Here is a 21,849-nt window from a genome sequence, read left to right as displayed (position 1 = left end):
CTCAGTTACAAACACAAGTGAGTATTAGACGGATTGACCAAATAACAGCATATATAACAGCCACTTCTAAATGCCTATAGCGACCAAGCTGAGTTAAGAAAGGCACAATGCAGTCGGGCTGCAGCACAAAGCTATTATTCACTCCCATAACCATCTGTTTTATAGTCACCACTAAATAAAGGAGGGTGAGATATGGAGACAGCATCTTTTAAATGGGCCTGTTACCAAAGTGCAAAATGGGTTTGTCCTGATGAACTGAAAGCACATATTAAGACTTTTAGCAGATGGATATGTGAAGATGAGAGGCCACATATTGTCCTGTCAGTTACTTAAGACAGTTAAGTGAAGATGTTAAAACTTTTTTTTTTATTCTACAAATCATGCAATATTCACAAACTGCAAATGTATACTGGCATGTAGTGCATTTTGGCTTTTAAGCAACATGATATTTAGTAGGGGTACAAAGCTTATTTATGATTTCCTAATTGAAGTTTATGATATTTTGACTTCAGATAACATTTATATATTTCTCGCTTTTAGATAAAGAACCACATTAGCAGGGTTTCACCTTTGAAGTATGATCCAAACCATTGGATTAGCATTATAAAGATACACAAATGATAGCACTGAAAAGCTTTAGCAGGAAACCAAATAAGTAAAGGCTAAAGGTGGAATCTCTTTGCTACTTAATGTTTCTGGTTTCTGTGGACGCTAAATAAAAGGGTGTTTAGTTGACATCTTTTTGGTTTTTGCAGGAAACCCTTTTAACCTTTTGATGATGTTTTAAACATTTTGTTTTAGCATCCAACTCAGTTTAAGATGAATAAAAATGGAAGGCTAATATCTGTTTCTAATACCTCTATCCTGCTACTGCACAGCTGCCTTTCTTTTCAACGGCTCAGGAAGATAAGCAGTTTTTTAATCTATAGCGCTCCTGCAATCCATATATGGTTTTGACCCTATAGCATACACAACCTGATCCCCAGCTAAGTCTGATATATAAACAATTCTCCAACATGAGCTTTGGAATACACCGCGCATGCTGCATGCATGCACCACTGCCACATAACCAATGCAAGTGTCAATCAAATCTTAGCGCTATGAACAAATAACTATATTTAATGTCATGTTATGCTTTGGAGATGCTCTGCCTGCACAGGTGAAGGATTTGCTTGCCCCTAGATGCTCAGTTGCCTGAGCAGCTCTATCTGATTAAACCAATTTTCTGATTAATACAGTATATATTAATTTGACTATTTGGTGGTAGCTTACTCATAGATTGTGTAACGGTCATTGAACTTTCATTTCCAGATCATTAGTTATAGAAACAATATAAAAATAAAGACGGTGACACCACAGCAGTACGTAAACAAAAATGCGTACCAAACAAATACAGCATAGAGTTTGCATGAATTTGGGGCTGCATCCTTCAAAGGCCTCATTTGTGGGTTCATTACGTCGCAGCACAGCGATGAGGCCTGGCCATATTCACAAATCCTTGTAAGACTTCTTCAAATGTGGCCGATGAACGTGTCCTTCTTTTCTCCGATTTAAAGGATGGGTCCGGTGTATCGTTCGTGGCTAATGCTATCCCATGATTCACTGCGAGTTGAAGAGAACAGTTTAGCAGGAGACAGCAGTGATGGAGAGGAGTAAAAAGCTGTGAATAAAGTTGGATAAATTACGCTTTCTGTGTCATAAAAGTAACTTTTAAAAAGTTTTTAGGTGAGAATTTAGCTGTGTAAACCTCGTATATCTGCTCGGTGCATTGTATAAAATGCAAGTAGAAGCATTACCCGTTGTTGAGAGGGCCTTTTCCCAACTGCTGTGCATGGTGCATTCAGGTACAGAGGAGACGCTAGATTGTCAAAGTATCAAAACAAATCCAGAGGGATTTAAACATTGTTTTAGTCTTAATTATGGGCACAGTCCTATTTCAAAATTATTACACATTGACAATTACTGTATTCAAATGTTTAAAATGTTGAATAATCTATCTGGCTATATCTGTTTGTACTTAATTATTCACAGAATTCCAGCCAAATGCCAAGTCAGTCCTGCACATTTGAATTCTTTAACATTCAGAACGTAATCAAATTAATTACTTGAAAATATTATTTTAACTGTTCATCAAAGTAAGAAAGAAATCTGACGTTTTTCTTTATTTTTCTTTGCTGAGGTGTACTGAAAATATACCTTCATACCTACCATCCCATGACTTTTGTCTACCATTACATCCCTAAGTCCAATGCCTAATATAGAAATCATACTCAACTGTGCAACGGGAGTTGGTACCTTTTTTTTTTTTTTTTACCATAGAGAGATATGCACTACTACATTTATCTGTATTTTCTGAGTTGTTAAATCCCTGATTGTTTCAAATCCAACTTAACCTCCTATCTGGGATGGCCAGTGTAGATATACTTACCGGGAAAGGTTTTGCTTCTGCAGCAATAAAACTGTTTTACCTAATTTAACACATCTGAGCAGTTCCTGAGCTTCAGGCCATGCATCACAGCCACTTCTAAATTCGATTAGGCTGTCAAATATAAGTATTTTATCCCCCACACCTCGTCTGTCAGTGTGATTTAGAGCTGTGCTGTTTCCAGAACTTTTATTTTGTGAAAGACTCAGCAGCTTTCCGAAGAAGTTTTCTCTTATTATCTTCAAGCTTTTACTGTTTGTCGCATGTGCCCTACCCACCGTTCTATGGTTAACACTTAGCATATAATTTTGAACAGGTCGTTGTGATTTTAAAATCTTTTCAACAGATTGCACAAAAGCTAAGGACTCTTGGGATAATGAATAGCATTGATCCTGAAAGTATAATTAATTTGCACCAAAAATAAAGGTCCAGTGTAAAAAAAAAAAAGATATTTTAGTGTATTCAGTATAATTTTTTACTGATTTTTTATTTGAATTTTTTCTAATTTGCTTATCTTTGTGTAAAATATATGAAAGTATGAAAATCCACATTTTTCTTGTTAATATATATTAAGTAAACTGTTTTTTATGGTGCCATCAATATATACATTTTCAACTGCCATATTTTCTCATATATCTTCAAATTCAATTAATGTCAAGATTGTTAATATACTAACAGAACAGCATTCAGCTTGATAAACAATTAAATAAAATGTTTTGACCTGTTACTGTCATGTCCCACCACAAATGCAGAGCTGATGGATGCTAATAGATGGTGCTAACTTCAGGAATATTCATTCCGCCTGAGAGCGCAGTATGACAATCCTATATTACCAACAACTGTAACAACAACTCCACCTCATTATGATGAATGGCTCCAACCTCTTTCTCCTGAGAAGGCTCACGTTACATCCATGAAATATTATTAATGGGGCAGAAACAGGAAGGGTTTTTTTCTTTTGATGTCAAACATGAGGGGCGCTGTTTAGAATACAAAATGAACTATATGCATGCATTCATTAGAAGGTTCAGAACTTAAGTTATCACTTTTTGTTTGATCTAAAACTGTCTCCAGGAAAACAGGCTAACCCTTGATTTGATTTTAATTAAGTTTTGCTTTGTGTTAAAACCAAGTATATTTCACTTGTCAGGATCTTAATATGATTATATGGTATTCTTTTGATCAGGAAGCTAATTAGAATAATAAATCTCCAGTAATTACCAGCAAAATTATATTAATGCCAAGTGATGTGGGAGGGTCTTAAAATAGTGCTGTTTAATATTAAAAAATATATTAAAAAAGACTGCCAGTGTCACAAAACCTTTTTCAATTCCATTAGTTTATAGCACAAAATAAAATGTACATATACGACTGCCTATTTATAAACAGAATTGCAGCTAGTGTCACCACATGTGCTAAAAAAAACCACTATGATACTCACTATTACTGAAAACTCAGTGAGCAGTTTTGCTGGTGCTTTGAGTTACCATTATTTTTGCATGTTGTCAACAAACTCCAGAAATACATCCATCAACAACGGCTGTTTCACCATTTATGTTGACATCTTAATTTCAGTTCTTCTCTAGGGTGTGTCATGTAGGTATGACAAAACTGAAAGAATTAGGACAATTGGCACTAAAGCCACATCATTGTGCGAGTCTTACCTTAAAGCTGAGTATGAATTTTCTTTTTACACGAAGAGGCATTGCTGATGTCCTGATGGTTTTTCATTTATTTGTAAAATAAATAAAATAGTGTTTATGTTCTGAGCCAGAACATAAAGTTGGAAACATAGTTTACATACAATGTAAAAAAAAACAACACATAACCATTTTCCCCCTTTCGATCTGACCTTGAAAATATCTCCAACTTTTTATATTTAAGTCAGTTAGAATAAACAAAACTAGTCTGGTTTGCTAAATCCCAATACCGTAAAAGAGATATTTGTTTTATTTTTATTTTCAGTATCTCCAAAGTTAGAAGTTTAGATACTCTAACAGTGAAATCTCTTTTAACTATTTGTGAAAGCCCAGATGGATGATGGTGTGAGGGCTTGTCTGCTTCTGATTAATTCAAAGCATTCAAATTAACTATGCCTACCTCTGGGTGTATTTAAATGCAACATGTCAAAACGTTGCTTCCTTGTCTAACATCTTGATAAAAGCTGTTTTACAAAATCATCCCAGATGTCAGGAACATAATTATTGACCTTCAAAAGTCTACTAGATTGTGTAAAACCATTGAGATGGCATGTCCATCTCTTCAAACAATTATAAACAAGGCTCTCAAGTCGAAGAACACCATACAAACTGTTAAGTCCTAAGGACAGATCAATATTAAACATCTCAAGACATTAGGCAGAAAATTAAATCTTGGGCTTATTTGGACCCTATGCTGCCAAATTAGTTACAAAGTGGCTTACGGACAAAAAAAGTCTATGTGTTTGATTGGCCCAGATTTCAATCTTGTTGAAGATTTGTGGTCAGAGCTGATAAGATGTGTTCAAGCAAGGCAGTGTACAAACTTGACTCAGTTACACCAGTTGGCAGGAGGAATGAGCCACAACACCAGAGCCCGTATTCACAAAGATTCTCAGAGTCCTCTCAGAGAGCTCCTATCTTAGCCTAAAAATTCCTACCTAGAAGTCTTAACTTAAGAGTGACTCAGGAAGCTGCTGAGAGCGACTCTGAGTGAGATGACAGCAGAAATGTTTATCTTGGTGAGGAAGTGTGGTTGACCCCATTGCTAGGTGTGAATTTGAGAAATTCTAAGATTTTTCTTAAAATTATGTCAGTAAGAGCTACTTTTAGTCTTCAGATTATTTGTGAATACAGGCAAAGCAAACTATTGAAAGACGCTTGTGGAAGAATACTAAAAGAATTTGACCTACATTGTAAAGGCAATAAAGAAAAAATACATTTAAACTTATGCTTTCAGAAGATTAAACAACGGTTCTCACAATTCATTAATCTATTATTTATCTCATAGAAATATTTGTTTGTAATCTTGTCTGTCCTAAAACAGTGAATAATTAGTTAGTTAATGTGAAACATTAAGAAAAAAAAGTGTTAAATGTATTTTTTTATAGTGCCTAAATGAACTTATGGTTTCAACTGTAAATCATCATCGGAATGGAAAGAAATATTTTTCTTTATGATACAATTTTCTTAATGGTACAAGAGTTACTGCCCCCTTTAAGACCTCAATGCAAAGATTTAAAACAACCAAAATATAGACCATAAAATATTTTTTCTGGAACAACTATTTGGCAGTTCCTCATTGTAAATCTTTGTGAATTTGCGAAATTGAAGCTTGAGCACGGTAGTCACATAATCCATGTGCCTTCTCTAAAATTGTTGCATTGAGAACAATGCATTCCCAATGGTTTAGTTATGGCACATGAAATCTCTTGATTTGACCAATAAGACACTTATTTGGACCCAACTCCCATATTTCTGCAGACAAACATTAACCCCTAGCGTACCCATATATTGGATGTGTTCCTGCCAGCATGAGTCACATAGATTTCAGAGTACTTGGACACAGTGACAGGTTTATCGACTGTAAAAACCTTCTCCATGGTAGGGTTAAATAATGATTACACAAACTTTGAAAAATTGGGAGTACCTTACTTTGATGTGGCATACTGCAAGAAATACAGTTCATGACATGTATATGCTGGGTATCAGGTCACCATTAAAACCATTTTTTTATGTGGGGGATTGTACCTTACATGGAAAGAACGAATATAATCTACAAAAAGAAGTGATGAAATGAAAAGATGATTAAAGAAGATCATTATGTATTTAAATAATCTACAGTTAAATATAGTTGTTTCTGACAATTCTCGGTCTATTATCAATTTTTTTTTCTGCATATACATTTGTAGTCTGTAACCCATGCCATCCCTAATTGTTGTCATAGCTATGACAATATTCTTTATATTTACCATTTATTTTATTTTGATAGAGATATAAACAGCAGAAGAGTAACAGAATAGAGCTGTGTTAACCATTATGTGCTCTATAAAAAAATCAACATCTGTTATATCTTGTACTACCATGACTTTGCTATAAAGATATATCATAGGAGCCAGTTCAGGTGGTTTGGGCATCTAATCAGGATGGGCCTTTGGGGGTTTTCCTGGGCAGGTCCCACTGGGAGGAGACCTGGGGAACACCCAGAACTTGCTGGAGGGACTATATACCTTGTCTGGCCTGGTAACGCCTTGGGGTCCCCCACAATTACTTGGAGGATGTTGCTGGGGGGAAGAATGTCTGCATTTCTCTCTTGGACATGTTGCTCCCGCAATGCAATCTCGGAAAAGCTAAAGATGGATGGATATAAAAATCATGTTACATTTTTTATTTAATCTAAAGTATTTCTGCTACATTTGAAATAACTGTCACTTAAAACACCGAAAATCCAACAAACCATTTAAAACGTAAGTCCTTCAGTTCTCACATGTCAGTGGTAACATCTGGGCTCTGACCCCTACCCTTCATCAATTACCTTCTTCCCCATGGCAATATTTTCCATAGATTTAACATTCATTTGTTTGCTAAGAGGATGACACCCAGCCCCTCTTATCATGTAAACCCAATTCTGTACTCCCACCCTGTTCTCCTCTCCTCCCCTCCTGCTTCTCTGAAATAAAGTCGTAGTTCACTTCAAATTTCCTAAAATTAAACAAAGATAAAACTGAGCTCCTTTTTATTGGAACAAAATCGATATTATCCAAATTAAACTGTTTTTTTTTTCTTTCCATTGGAAGTTCCATACTCTCCCCCTCACCTCAGGTCAAGAGTCTTGGTATCATCCTTGATAGCTCTCTATCTTTCACCTCTGACATTAATAACATCACCCGATCTGCATATTATCATCTAGGCAACATCCTAACTTTCTCCTCACTCTCCCTCAGTTCTTGTTCACAGCCTTGTCACCTTGTGTATTAATTATTGTAACTCTCTTCTTTTTGGTCAGTTTGTTTCTTAATAGTTATTTAAAAGAGTGACGTGTCTCTGGTAGTAAGGTCTTGGCAATCTGTGGGTTTTGCTACCAGGTAAAGATTTTCAAACTATTTACCTTTTTATTTTAAGTGAAAAATTTGCTATCATCATACACAGTTAACTTTTAGCTGACTATCATAAGTGAGAGGTCATAAGTTTTAATGGGAAATATATATTAAAGTATGTTTTTCCTACAGAGTTTAAACCACAGTTGATGATAGAAATGTGACCAGCCTCAGCAAAAGTAGGAACAAGTAGGCAAAGCACAAACAAAGAAAAACATGAAAAATATTCAATTTCTGAGAAAATTTTGATTTTTGTTGCAAAATATGCTTGTTGAGGTTATGAAGAAACTCCTCGGTGCTTTAAATGACAGCTTCAAGGGTTTTAAAACAGTAAACTTTTTGTTTAAACTCGGGATTTAAACTGGCTGGGGTGATTGTAAAGAAAATGTGGGGCCTGTTTTCTCACTAATCTTCTTTTTAGAGTACCAACATACAAATGTTCATATCATCTTCAATTATTTGTTGATTTCCACAAATTTGACATCATAGGAAGGCCTATATTCTATTCTTTTAGAATCTGTAAATAACTTGAAACAACCCCTGGGAGACTTGTTCCTGGTTTTGCTGTGGCCAGTCTCAAATATTAATTGTTTTGAAAAATTGACTAATGCATTGGAAGTCCAGTCGTTCTTTACGGTCACCCAACTATTACCTACTCTTATTCATCCAGTATATGTTCAAATCTTCCCCTTATACCTTAAAAGGCTAAAGGTTCAACATATGTAAACATCCTGGAAGTCTAACCTGAATTGAAATAGCTATAGTAAGGCTTTAGATCGGATCTTACTCCTATTTACTTTGTTCTGTTATTCAGTTGATTTTTGTTTAATTAAGTTTTCCTAGAAATTTTGTATGCTTCTTTGTTTTATATTTTATTGTGAAGTACTTTGTGCATTTTCTTTATATAGCACTTTCACATAAAAAAAAATCACAAACTTAAAAAAAAATGGTATAACAGTAAGGATACGCTACTGAGTACAGGCTTTCAGCACCAAGCCATAGGTGGCCTGACCTAGACCGCAGCTAAACTTTAGAAATAAATAGGTCATATTTTCTAAAGGAGACATTTTCCTTTTTCTGTTCTTGAGAGCATACATTTGGCTGTCTGAAGTCATTGCTTCTCAAGAACACTTTGTTTTGGGCCCCATGTAACTGAAAGTGCTTCCTTTAGTAAACCTTTTAGATTTGCAAAGGAAATATCTTACCTCACCAGATTGGAAAGTTGACAAAAAAGAAAATTGGCAGTCATCTTTACCTCTTGCCAAATTTTACTTCCAATAATGCCACATTCACAATCTCTCTGAAATAAAATGTTAAGTTTATTCCTAATAATTTTTCTCTTTCCTAGTAACTGGCAGTTCTCACTAGGGGTTGGTAGTTAATCAACTGTTCACCCTGGTCCTGGAAGGTGCTTCAAGTCTCATGCTGGGTTTGACACTGCCTCAGAAATGAATAAATTAGCTCACATAATTGAAATAAAAAAGGTACTGATTGATGGAAATTCATTTTAGAAAAAGTATGAAAAAGAAAGAAATCCACATGTAAAAACCTACTTGGAATAGAAAAACTTGCCTTTGGGCTTCTAGTATTTGCTGTCTTGCTGTGGTAAATGTATGCATTCTTATACAAAAAAAAGTGGTATAAATCTTTGGTAATATTTATGCAAAGTGAAGGTTTACAGTTCAAATGGCCAATTTATTTATTTTTTGTTCAATTTGTTTACTGAAAATCAAGGATTCAGTCTTTAGGTTTAGACTAGGTATTTGCTAACCTTGCCTGCAAGCTGAATTCTCGTAGCATTTATGCGTTCACAAACACGAAAATCCATCTTGTACCGCTCCCAAACCAAAATCGGTTCAGGTCAATCATGTTGCAGTATTGTAACTTAAGGAAAGACATACTGCTGTGACAAACGCAAGAGCGGCTTAGCCCACAGCTGAAGTAATATAAACATGGCAGCGCAAGCGAACACACGCATAGCTGCTGCTATTACATCTGTTTTGTAAAAATCGATGATTTCTTCTTTGATAGTAGAACAGCAAGAAGTGCCTTGACTAGCTTACCTTGTTGTGGTTTCTAATAGTGCCTGCTGCTTACGCTTTAATTTGATACATTTATTGGCTAAAACCAACTTTTGGTAGGTGAGCACTATGTGCCGCTTCGCCCAATCAGCTTGCAGAGTTCTGCTGAATGTCCCTCCTTTCCCCAAACAGATTCAGTGGGAGCAGTCCCAGATTGATAATGTGCAGAACAAAGAATGCTGTACATTATCAATCTGGCTTGCCCGGGTTAGGTATTAGCCTTTCTGCTGAACATGTTCTTGTCAGAGTGATGAGATCTCAGAGGCTGTTCATACATTGTGTCTGGGAGCCCTCAGCTTTCCATCACACAAGTAGTTCACCCCACAAGTAGTTGTAGATGAAAATTTTGTAGAATCATTTATTTAGAATATTGTGAAATATGGTGATGGCAGTATGATACTGCATGTTTCACTGTGACAATGTGCAGAGTTACTTTTATGCCACACAGAGTGTTTTACATGCAGGCCACAAAGAAAGATCTTGGTCTCGTCTTCTTCCACATGCCTGTGGCTCCTACAGTGCATATGGCAAATATAAGCAGAACTTCTCATTGATTAATTTAAATACTGGTTTTCTTCTTGCCTCTCTTCCATAAAAGCCACATCTTTTAATTGTGCATTTGATTATGAGAGTTGCTCTGTCAGCTGTACTACTCCTCCAGACTTACTATAGGGTTTTACTGCTTCTCTGAACAATTCTCTCCTTACTCAGTTTAGGTTAACTATCATATATTGGTAGGTTAGCAGCTGTGTAATAACTCCTTGATAAATTGAACAATTCTCTGTGAAATATTTATGAAAAGCTAAGGATATTCTTTCTAGCCTATTTTAAACGTCCACTCCACTTCATCCCAAACATGCCAACTGTGTCATTTGATGCTTTTGATACTCTTCACCAAAATATTCTCTAACAAACCTCCGAGGGCTGTATCAGGTGCCTCAATACTGAGGTTAAATTACACATATTTGTGCTTAGTTTAGGTGATATTGTTTAGAGGTCTCAAAGACAAAGTGGCTGAATAGAAACTGTCTCATGAAAAGCATTGCTAAACCATATATAATTTTCCTTGCACTTCTTAGTAAGGCGTGTTGGTCATTCATATGAAATACCTATAAAATACATACATCAGCATTTGTGGTACTAAACTGACAATATTTTAAATAATTCAAATTATATAAATGCTTATGCAAGACATTGTGCATACTGAAATTAAAAACAAGGTGTGTTGATTAAGGACCTAAACATCTGGACTCAAAGATCTAAAGCAGACGGTAATGATAAAAGTGAAGCCCCGTATTGCACGAACCATTTGTTCAGCTTCCAAGGCAAGATTTAATCAGTGAATAAATGTGCAGAAAAGTTCTACCCTTAGCTGTTTTATAAATGGTTGCATCAGTTTCCTTTTTGTTTTGCAGGAATACATCAAAACCAACACAGAACATTAACTGTAGTCATTACACGCCCACAGCCAAGCCCACGCAAGGCACCAAGAACTTGAGGAATCACAGATGAGTCAGTGGCCGTCAGCAAATGTGGTGAACAATGCTCTTCAAATTGTGTCCCCAACATAATTCATTTGAAACCCACAGATGTGTTATATTAATATTTGCAAAGAAGAAAGAGCAGCAACAGCTGCAGCTCCAAGGAAAGTCCTGATTGACAGAAACTTAAAACCTTTTCTGCTCGTTGCTGGAAGCATTTCAGTGGAACTCGGCTCTAACAGGCGACACTGCCAAATATTCAAAAGACACTTCCTTCTGTATTGTGCATATACTATTTACTATTTCTGGTTTTGTTGACGGTATATGCATCTATCGGTTTGTATCACGTGCACTTCTGTTTGTTGTTACTTTGGATCTCATATAACACCAAGTAGGAGACAATACATGCACCGTCAGACACATTAGTAGCCTCTAAAATTCAGACCTTGCAGTGGGGAGAATTTACACTAAAAGCACAAGCACCTGCTACTCCTTATATAATTTTTTTTCCGACAGCCTGCATCTCAAATTATCTGAGGGAATAAATAAAGAAATTGTTATGGATAGTTAAACAGCTCAAAGACGAATCTGATCTAAAAACATCACAGTATCAAAAAGTAATTTGATATTTTTACCATCGGTCTTGTACTTCTATAGTTTCCAGTTGTCAATGTCATCACTTTGTGTGCAGCTTTTTCATTTTAATACTTATCTATAGTGTCTCCCTCAAGTGTTTTGCTTGCACATAAGTCAAGCTAACCGATTTGTTGTGTGCACTAATCTTTTGTTTACTTCTGAGATGGATGAGGCAATTCTAATCATTATAAGTAGTCTATTAAGTCTAAAGTTATTAATTATAAGTAAAATTGCATTTTAATGGGGTCCCTGTTTGTTAAGTATGCATTTGCTCTTGTTGCATTCAGACAAAATTAGTGTTCTTTAAGCAGGAGGAGTCATAATTTACTGAAATCCACTTCATAAATAAGTGGCAGTTCTGTAAATTAGCCAATCTAAAGTTAGAACATTGTGCCTATTGTTTCATTAAGTGTTTTTGCATTCTGCGTGTTTAAGCTCAATATAATGTGATTTAAAAGCGGAAGCTTACTGCTGTGTAATTTGTCAGTGACTCATCACTGATTTTGTTAATGCATTCAAGTCTCATTTGCCACAGCGTATTATCAATGTTTTAAATGTTAAACTGTGGTAAAACCTCTCCTCAAAGACCCTTCAACAGAATATACCTAACACTGATTATTTCCTAAACTTGAGGCAGAGAAATCACTTTTCAATTTTTCACTTTCTGTTTCCCAGAGTCAAGAATTTCCACTCATTGCTCACACTCCTTGGTTTGGGGACAGACTACACATCCACCCCTCCTCTGATAAACATTAAAGCTTCCTGCACTGCCTTTCCTTCTATCAGTGTGCAGCGTTATCGGAACAACATAACGCTTGGAGTTTTGCTCCTGGTACAGAAAAAAAAAAAAAAAACACACACAAACACAGATCTCTCTGCCAGTGGAGTGTCTATCCAAGCAAGTAGAGAGCTGAGCTGTGTTTATGATAAGAGCCACCAGTTTACAGTGTTTTATGATGTGACACATGAAATCCTCTATATTTTACGTTGTATAAAAAACCTTCATTGATTTTTAGAGTCTTTCTGGGTTCCAATAGCGTCTATTCTATGGCTTTCCTATCAATTCATCTTTGCCTTGTCATTGCCCTCTAATCCTGATTAAAATGCACAAACTGACCTCAGTGCCTTTCTGTTCTCTTCCCTGTTCCTAATCTATCCTTCCCCCTTCTCTACCCCTCCATATGTCTCCCACCTCTTCTCCTTCTTTCGCCTAATCCATTTTTCTTGCAGTGTCCTGAGGGGCTGAGGCCAATGAAGGATGGCTCAGGTTGCTATGACTACTCCAGCGGCATTGATTGCACGGATGGCTTCAATGGAGGCTGCGAACAGCTGTGCCTCCAGCAGCTCGTACCCCTCGAAGATGACCCAACTTCCAACAATGTCCTTATGTTTTGCGGGTAAGAATGCTTACTTTTAAGAACATTTCAGTAAGAGTGAAAGAAAGATTCCATTATTGTTAATACAGCCATAACGCTAACCTGGCAAGCCAGATTGATAATGTGTAGCACTCTCAGTTAAGTTCTACATAATATCAATTTGGGACAGCTCCAATCAAAGCAGTTAGGAGAAAGGTTGGTTTTAGCCAATCACGGGAAGAAATGAAAATGTAAGCAGTAGTACGCCATGAGAAACCACAACAACTTACTGGTCAAGGCACTTCTTGCCATTTCTCTTGCAAAGATGAAATCACGGACTGGGACAAAACAGATGTGATAGCAGCAGCTTACACATGTGTCCTCCTGCGATGCCAGGCTTATTTTGAGTTGGCTCTGGACTCAACACTTCTTGATTTCATCACAGCTAAATGTCCCGCCTTAAACCATGATACTGCATCATGATTGGTCAAATCGTTTTGGGTTAGTTTTAGAACGGTTTAGGTGTGAGTGGGACAAGCTGGATTTCTGTGTGCTTGTGAACACACAAGTACCACATGAATTCAGGTTGCAAGGTTACAATACCTCAACTACAATATAGATAGGACCTAGCACCCTAATACACAAGAAAAATATATGTCCTACAAAAAAAATTCCCTGCTCTTGTTGTTTCTTTAATTTAAACACCATTTGTGTTAATAATCCTTTCCAGGTTCTATCTCATTTTAAATCTCTATCACATTGTGCTTTAGTTTGTGTTTATAGTGACAAATGACAACACATTATAATATGTTCCATATATCATTTTTAGATGCATTATAGTAACACCATTGTAGTGATATATTTCAAATGGTATGCAATGTTTTAGACTAGCAAACAACCAAATCTCCTGCTTGTTCATTGTTGGCCCCACCTGCCGATAATCTATCAATCAAAGGGATTTGATTTGCAGCTTCTGGCTGCTGCTCTTCTTTTTTAGAGCATGTCAAAGCAACAAGGTTATATATTGCTTTTTTTCCAGGGCTCTATCTGAATGGTGTCTGCTAGGAGGAAACCTTGCTTCCTTGTTTTTTAGGTTTTAACAGCAACGTTTCAATTTAGAAATGGTTCTTTAGTCTAGTACCCATTTGGAAGTTAAATCAAAATAAAAACAATCTGCACACACTGTACAGTATATGACTTCTGGACAACAGAACTTCCCTTTCTGTGCTATACATCTTCACCTTCAATTCTGTTTTTTAGTGTTATCTTTTTGCCTTTAATCTTTTCTTATACAATGGGGCAGTTGACCGCACTGTAGCCCTGCAGCAAGAAAGTTTTGAGCTCAAACCCTTTCTTTCTGCATGGAGTTTGGATGTAGTCCATTTGCATGTGGAGGCATGTATTCTCTCCGGGTACTCTGACTTTCTCCCACAGTCCAAAAGCATTTGGTTACAACAACAACAACAACAACGGTTAATTGGTCTCTCTAAATTGTCCATAGATGTGTGTGTGTGTGTGTGTGTGTGTGTGTGTGTGTGTGTGTGTGTGTGTGTGCGCGCGCGTGTGTGCGTGTGTGTGTGTGTGTGGACTGTTGTTTTCCGTGTGTGTGTCTCTCTGTTGCCTTGTGATGGGCGGGTGACCTTTCCAGAGTATACCCTGCCTCTCACCCAATGACCAGTAGAGATAGGCACCAGCAATCAACACCATCCTCCCCCAACATGCAAGGATCAGTGGTTATTGGATGGGTGGATCAAATTACTATTTTCCTTTCTCTCACATTACATCAAAATAAACCCTTTTCTGTTTTAGGTAAGTTAGGATTCATTATATTTAATTCAATATATTCAAATTCCTAAATGCCAGAAAAAATAGAGGTTATTGTTTTTTTCACTTTCTTCAACTTAAGTAATTAACATACACCTAGAATATCACTTTTAAACAATTTATATTTATAAATTACAAGGTCATATTTTTTGTTTTGTTTTTTATCATTATCTCAAACTGGTTAACACGGAACATTTTAGTTTAATGAATGCAAACCTGTGAACGTATTTTAAGCCACCACCTCATAAATACTTCTGTGACATTATGGTAAAATCAAAAGAATCCGCCAATCTATGAGTGGCAGAATGATAGGCCATTACAAGTGTAACTCATCACAATCACAATTTCTAGATCCCTGAAGTCACCACAGTTCCAAGTACACTCAAGTATAAACAGCATGTCTATGTTCAGGAAGAAGACAGGCTTTTTGTTTCAGAGATGACTATGTTGTGACACAAAATGTGCATTTCAACCCAAGAACAGCAAAGTCTGTTGTGAAGATGCTGCCTTGACGCTGGTAAGAAGAAGTCCTTATTCATAGTGAAACAAGTCCAGGCTAACATAGGCAGGGCGGAAGAAGCTATTTCTCCAAATGCAACAACAAAATGCTCACAGAACAAATGACCTTAGATTTTGGAGACCTGTTCTGTGGTCAGATGAAACTAACGTTAAAGTCTTTGAACATAATGATCATTATTACATTTGGAGTATGTAATTATGATCATTATGGGAAGCTTGCAAGCCTGAGAACACCTTTCCAAGTGCAAAGTTTTAGAGTGGCAGCATTGTGGGTATTTTGCCTCTGAAGGGACTGATCCATTTCACAATAAAGTGAAAATACTGTATTAAAGCAATATCTTAGATATAACCCAGGAATTTAAAGCCTGGGGTCCTACAAATGGACAGGGACCCTAACCATACAGCTAAATAATTTACAGCCAAATACTAATGTATGTAAACTTCCATATGTGAAGGTAAAAATATTTCTAAAAATGACCTTACTAATTATTCTGACATTTAGCAAATGAAATCCATTTCATAACTGACCTAAACTACCACAACTTCATCGTGGTAACAATGTCAAACAATGAGGAAAATCAGGTTGTGTGTTTTGATACAGCTTATAGAAATATTCAGATTTAAGTGTATGCGTAGTTTTACCTCATATTTCATTAAGAACCCAATTCAAGACTTTCATCAGATTTTCACAGTTCAGTCTCACTATATATATATATATATATATATATATATATATATATATATATATATATATATATATATATATATATATATATATAGTCCATTACTTAGATGTCTTGAAACCTGTAACATTTGTTCCCTGGAAAGGACCTTTCACCTTGTGTGAGTGTATGTTCAGATATCTTGCCTTGTGCTGACAGTTTGTGCCTCATCCCCAGGTGCGTGCAGGAGTACAAGCTGGCAGGAGACGGGCGCTCCTGCCTCCTGCAGTCAGAGAACTGTGAGGGACCAAAATGCCCGAGGCAGGGTGTCCACTTCAATGACACTCTGTTTGGTGAGATGCTGCATGGATACAACAACAAAACGCAGCAAGTCAACTTGGGACAGATATTCCAAATGACCTTCCGGTAATTTATGTACAAATACACACATGAACACGAACACAAAGGGTTGCTCTTTGATACGTTTCAATCATGTATCATCTTTTTTTTTTTATCATTTACAATGTTTGCAAAGATAGATTTCTGTTAAAGACACCTGCTATTGACAACGTAAGGATTTTTCTCATTCTTAAAAAGATATCTAAAGAAATAAGCTGTCTCATGCTACCTTACTGAAGAAGTTCTAAGAGTCAGTCGTCTGGATTGGTTGTTGGTTTGCAGCCTCTTGTCCTTGTATTTTGGGGCAGGGAGAGTGAGAAGTGTATGAGAGTGAGCTGAGTGAGGATTGAGACTTATCCCGTGGCAGTTCTCTTTAAACTGGCAGCCTCCTGAAGATCTGCCGCACTGTGATAAGTCACATGCTGTCTGTAATGGAAAGCATAATACAGAAACACGATGAGGGCCTATCTATGCATGAATGCAATACACACAGAAAAATATGCTCAAACCCTATCTCACATTTGTTGTATATCTTATACTCATTCCACTTGCTGTCTGTTTCAGTCCTCTATTACACAGAAGTTTTGTATTAGCATTTTTTCCCCCAGTGTTGTTATCATGTTGTGCTTTTCATCAGTTCTGCCTTTTGGGTCACAGTGTCTCAGCTCGGCTAATAAAAAGATAATAATTATAATAGCTGATACCATTATCTACCTGCTGTAGGTCCTTAGAGACCCAGTGTGAGATACAATATACTTTAATGAGACAAAGAACAGTCTCTGACTGTGAAAGGGAAATTAAACAATTCCTTTTACGATAAAACTGACAGTACTTTTTTTGATGGGTTAATATTTTGGGTGCAATTAATTGTGATTGATATTAAAATGTTTTGAAATTAAATAGCATAACAATTGCCTTTGAAATACACTATAACCTTTGTTTAAAATGCTGATAGGAATTGAATGTAAATACAGTTTAAGTATGGTACATTTTTACTCATAATATACCCTATACAGAAGCAAATTTCAACCAACTAAAACAACTGAAATTCACTAATTTTCCAGACATTTCGGCTAACAAATCCAGAAGTGCATCTCAGGAAATTAGGACATAATTGAAAGGTTATGAATATGACTTACAGATATTGCGGCCAGAAAATTAAAAGATAATACAAATTGGATTTTACAACAAAAATGATTTGTTATGGCCTAGAGCATCCCAAGGAAGAAATACCACTTGACTCAAGTCCAGCAGACAATCAGACACCCACTTCAGGGAAGGATAGCCACAAAAGGTGTTTTTCATTCTACTTTTATATTAGACATTTTTAATAATTATACAGAAGAAAAATTAAACGGAACCAATACAGCACAAAGACAGATAACAATACCAAATCACAAATCAAGGGCATATGCATGCTATACAGCAAACATTTTTCCGAGGTAACCTGTTTATATATAAGCCAAATGTCATTCCAGTTCACATTGTTGACCTTTTAATTTTAAGATGGTCTGAAACTCTTTTCCATTTTTAAAAGCCTGTGATTTCCCACTGAGGCAATATATTAAGCTTAACTAAACAGAAAAGAGGGTAACCACCAACCTACTGAAGCACTATGGACTTTCTAGCCAGCATCAATAGGAATTGTATGATTTCTTTGTGAATACTGAGGTGCCTGGGTATAAGGCCAAGACGACATAGTATTGGACTAGGGAGGAGTGTCTGCCCTATAGCAGAGCTAATTTTCCTACATACTGTCTGCCAGAATGTCCCTATGATTTTACACTCCCATATACAATGGCATCTAGTCCCCGTGGCTGTTTGAAGAGATTCCTGGTGTGTATTTGCTATGTATATTTGGAAATGTATACATTATGTAGAATATTATATTGAAGTTCTTTATATCTATTACATACCGATATTCTAGAAGGAAGCCTCGGAATGGCCTCCAGTGGTACAGAGTCAATTGTGGTTTTAAGCGTTGTGTTCCAAGTTAGTCTTAAGTTTTCCATTTTATCCTTCTTTAGGACTTGCAGTTTAGCACAGAATCTTGACACAAATCTCCCACACTTATAGCAATCCAGAATATTTTTTCAAGCAAATAACAGTCCCATGAGACGTGATTTTTAAAGATGGTGGCAGTTCTCATATCAATGCATATATTCATATATACATATGTGGACATACAGCATAGGAAACATCTTAGCTGGGCTAAGGTAAAGAAGTAATGGGCTGTTGCTCAGTGGTCCAATCATCTTTAAAGTGTAAAGCCCCAGAGTCTGGAGGAATATGGAGAAGCCACAGATTCTACTGCTGCATTCAGACCAAACACGATTTGACCGGCAAAACTGTTTTTGATGTTAGCGAAGTGTGGGCATACTCCTCTGACATGTGTTGGGAGGAGCTACTGTGTTCTTTTCCTCAAATGTGGGGAATATTTACCATGGTAAAAATTGTTTTGACTTACCCAAGACTTCAACATTCTCTCTAATCCTCCTCTAAGCAAGGTCCTTTGTATTACTGTCCCTGTAGTGACAGCTCAACTGATCATAGATGATAGGATGGACACAAACAGTGGCGATGGGTTTGTCCTCCATTGTCAACTTCCTGGATTTTCATAGTGTTTCCGTCCCTTCCTGAAAACGTTGTTTATTTGATCTATAGTCAAATTAAATCGCAACTTTTATGCCTGCTCTGTGTGCTCTCATGTCTAGCAAACTGGTCCTGGATCTGTGCCACACTTTTGGTAGAAAAAAAGCATTCCCATGGACTTGTGGCTTCTTTATCATGCAATTTGATTCATTTGGATTACAAACTGTGCTTTACTCGGTGTGCTGGCCAGAATCTAGCTACAAGCCACTGGGAAGAGTAAATAAAATGGACCGCTTTATTATACCTATCGGCTCCACCATAACCTGACAATGAGTCAAAAGGGGGGAAAAAAGCCAGAAAAATAGTTATTTGTGCACACGTGGCCCTGCAGCTGCTCAACTACGTGTGGTTGTACAAAGGGATGGATGTACTGACAGTCCACGGCTGTCAGCCTTCCACGTTCGTTACTCGAACAGGGCTGCAACAAAAGGACGCAGCACATTTCAGAGCTGCTGCCGAGCCATGAGCGGAGCCTGGTGCATGTGTGCGCACATGTGGAAGAGGTGACATAACTCTGGCTGAAGTTGGCAGTAAAACCTGAATGCTGACTGAGCATAGACTGATTGTCACTTGTAAAAAAATTATTAAAAGTTACATTATGGTTACAAAATGACTATAAAAACCCTTGATTCTTATAATCACCCAACAAGGAATGAGGTGGATGTTTACTCTAACAGGCATCAGCAGGGTCCTTAGAGGAACAGAGTACAGGGACTTTCACCTGATATATAGGTAGGCTTAAAAGCTCTATGATAAAAAAAAAAACAATAGCAACCCTCTCTGGGAGCTTCTAATTTTGCATCAAGATGTGAAAATTATGGTACTTGGTTCAGTGAAAACCAAAGCGTTTATTCCTGGAGTAGCTAAAAACATTATAAGGCAATTTAGATCACCATATTTATATTACTTTTCATTCCTGCAGCCAGTCCAATTCTCTTGCAGTTATGAAGTTATAAAACCGAGTCTCCCTCTTCTCAACCACATTTTCTATCCTGGTACAAATCATACAGCTGTGGGTTGTTTAAAGGTGCAGTAATAAAAAGAAATGATCCATAGCAGTTGATCAGAAATGCAAAGAACTATCACAGACTGATTAATGTCTTTTTTTCTGAACAATATGTGAAATGTTAAATAAATTAAACAAAGATACAATTTTATTCAAAATAAAACAGCATTTTATCTATACAGTATTAGTTCCTGAAACATCATTACTGATAACAAGACAAAAATGTGGGTCCAAGGAAGGTCCAGGATGATGTTTCATGTAATATTTTCCACTCTGATAAAGAGGTTTTCTGGTGTTTGTTTCAACTTAGTTTGAGTGTCTTGTTTCATAATTGTTGAATCATTAAAAACAGTTAGCAGTCAGTAGCATGCATTACAATTTTTTTTACCCATTATAGCCTGAGATCAGTAAATCCTTAATATCTATATCGCTATTATTTGCTGTGTCAAATTTCATTGGATCCTCCTATAAAGACTCTGGACCCCCCTTTCACCCCACCAAATCGTCTTCGGTCTGTGCCTAATTCAGTTAAGATCTATTTAATTTTATGTATATAGCACCACTTCACAACACATGTCATCTCAAGGCACTTTAAAAAGTCAAATTCAATCATATCATCCAGACAGATTGGTCAAAAAGTTTCCTCTTGAAGGAAACCCAGCAGATTACTGTGTATCAAGTGCAAAGTCTGCAAAGCTGTCCATTGGTGAATTTTAGACCACTTAAACATTCCCTCTGCTGACAAACTTTATGAAGATCATGATTTAATTTTCCATCCGTGCTTGGCACCTGCCCTCACCACTAAATGTACCAGACCAAGCACTATGACACTCTGCTTGTTTGATTAGTAAGCTTGTCTGGCCTAAAACCCACAGCTTCTAAGGAAGAACATTATAAGATGAGAGACACTAAATCTAACAATGCAGATGAGCTGAAAGCTGCTATAAAGCTACTTAGGCTTTAAAACATCAGCAGAGCCAAAGGCTGATCACCTCCCTGCCATATACTACATTGATACAGTAAATCCCGCAAATCTAGTTCTGGCCTATACTACACATTATATGGAAATATTTATCCATAGGCTGAAATTTTTTTATTGGTCCTATAATAACGTTATTTGTTATGAGAAACTGGATTTGGAGGTTTCGTTAGCTGTAAATCTTATTCATCCAGATGAAGGGAAATCAAAATCTTGAATTATATCATTCTATTGGTAAGTAATCTACTTGTGATACTCACTTTTTGCATTAAATTACTAAAATAAATGATCTTTAGTCATTTAGTCAAATCCATCTGTATGTAAAAATGCATGCTAATGATTTCATGTTTCCCACTCAAAAATGATTGTCTATTAAGCGTGTTGAATGTTAGGGCAAAGAACAATACAAAACACAAGAGTCTGAGACTGAAATGAAACACTATCAGAATCTAAACTATTAGATTTAACCTGTATCCACCACTGCTTATTGTATCAAGCAGTACAGATGTAGTTAAAATGCAAACCGCTCTGGAATGGTGTAAAGGTAGGAGAAGGAGCCGAGAGTTTTGGGAAGTGCGTTGGAGTCCTTCAGTTTGTATATGAGTGATGAAAAAAACCCAAACAAAAAAAAATCTTTCCCTAAAGTCAAACATATTGGGAAGTCAGTTTTTCTTAGAGCAAAGTGCCTCCAGTGCTAGATATAAATGTATTAGAGGGATGACGAAATCAAGAGGATTACTGAGGTGTTTCAGAAAA

At 36.6% G+C, this 21,849-nt stretch overlaps 1 protein-coding gene across 1 annotated transcript in view; it reads left to right on the top strand.

The window, feature by feature from the left end:
* LOC105934496 (astrotactin-2) overlaps nucleotides 1-21,849 on the top strand; it is a 160,208-nt gene that overhangs the window by 14,637 nt on the left and 123,722 nt on the right. Inside the window, exons 2-3 of the mRNA XM_036140219.1 lie at nucleotides 12,928-13,094; nucleotides 16,295-16,483. Of these exons, the coding sequence (XP_035996112.1) occupies nucleotides 12,928-13,094; nucleotides 16,295-16,483 (356 nt within the window). The remainder of the gene's footprint in view (nucleotides 1-12,927; nucleotides 13,095-16,294; nucleotides 16,484-21,849) is intronic.

The sequence above is a fragment of the Fundulus heteroclitus genome, chromosome 8, assembly GCF_011125445.2.
Source record: "Fundulus heteroclitus isolate FHET01 chromosome 8, MU-UCD_Fhet_4.1, whole genome shotgun sequence".
Lineage (NCBI taxonomy): Eukaryota > Metazoa > Chordata > Actinopteri > Cyprinodontiformes > Fundulidae > Fundulus > Fundulus heteroclitus.
This window is presented reverse-complemented; position numbering and strand designations above follow the sequence as displayed.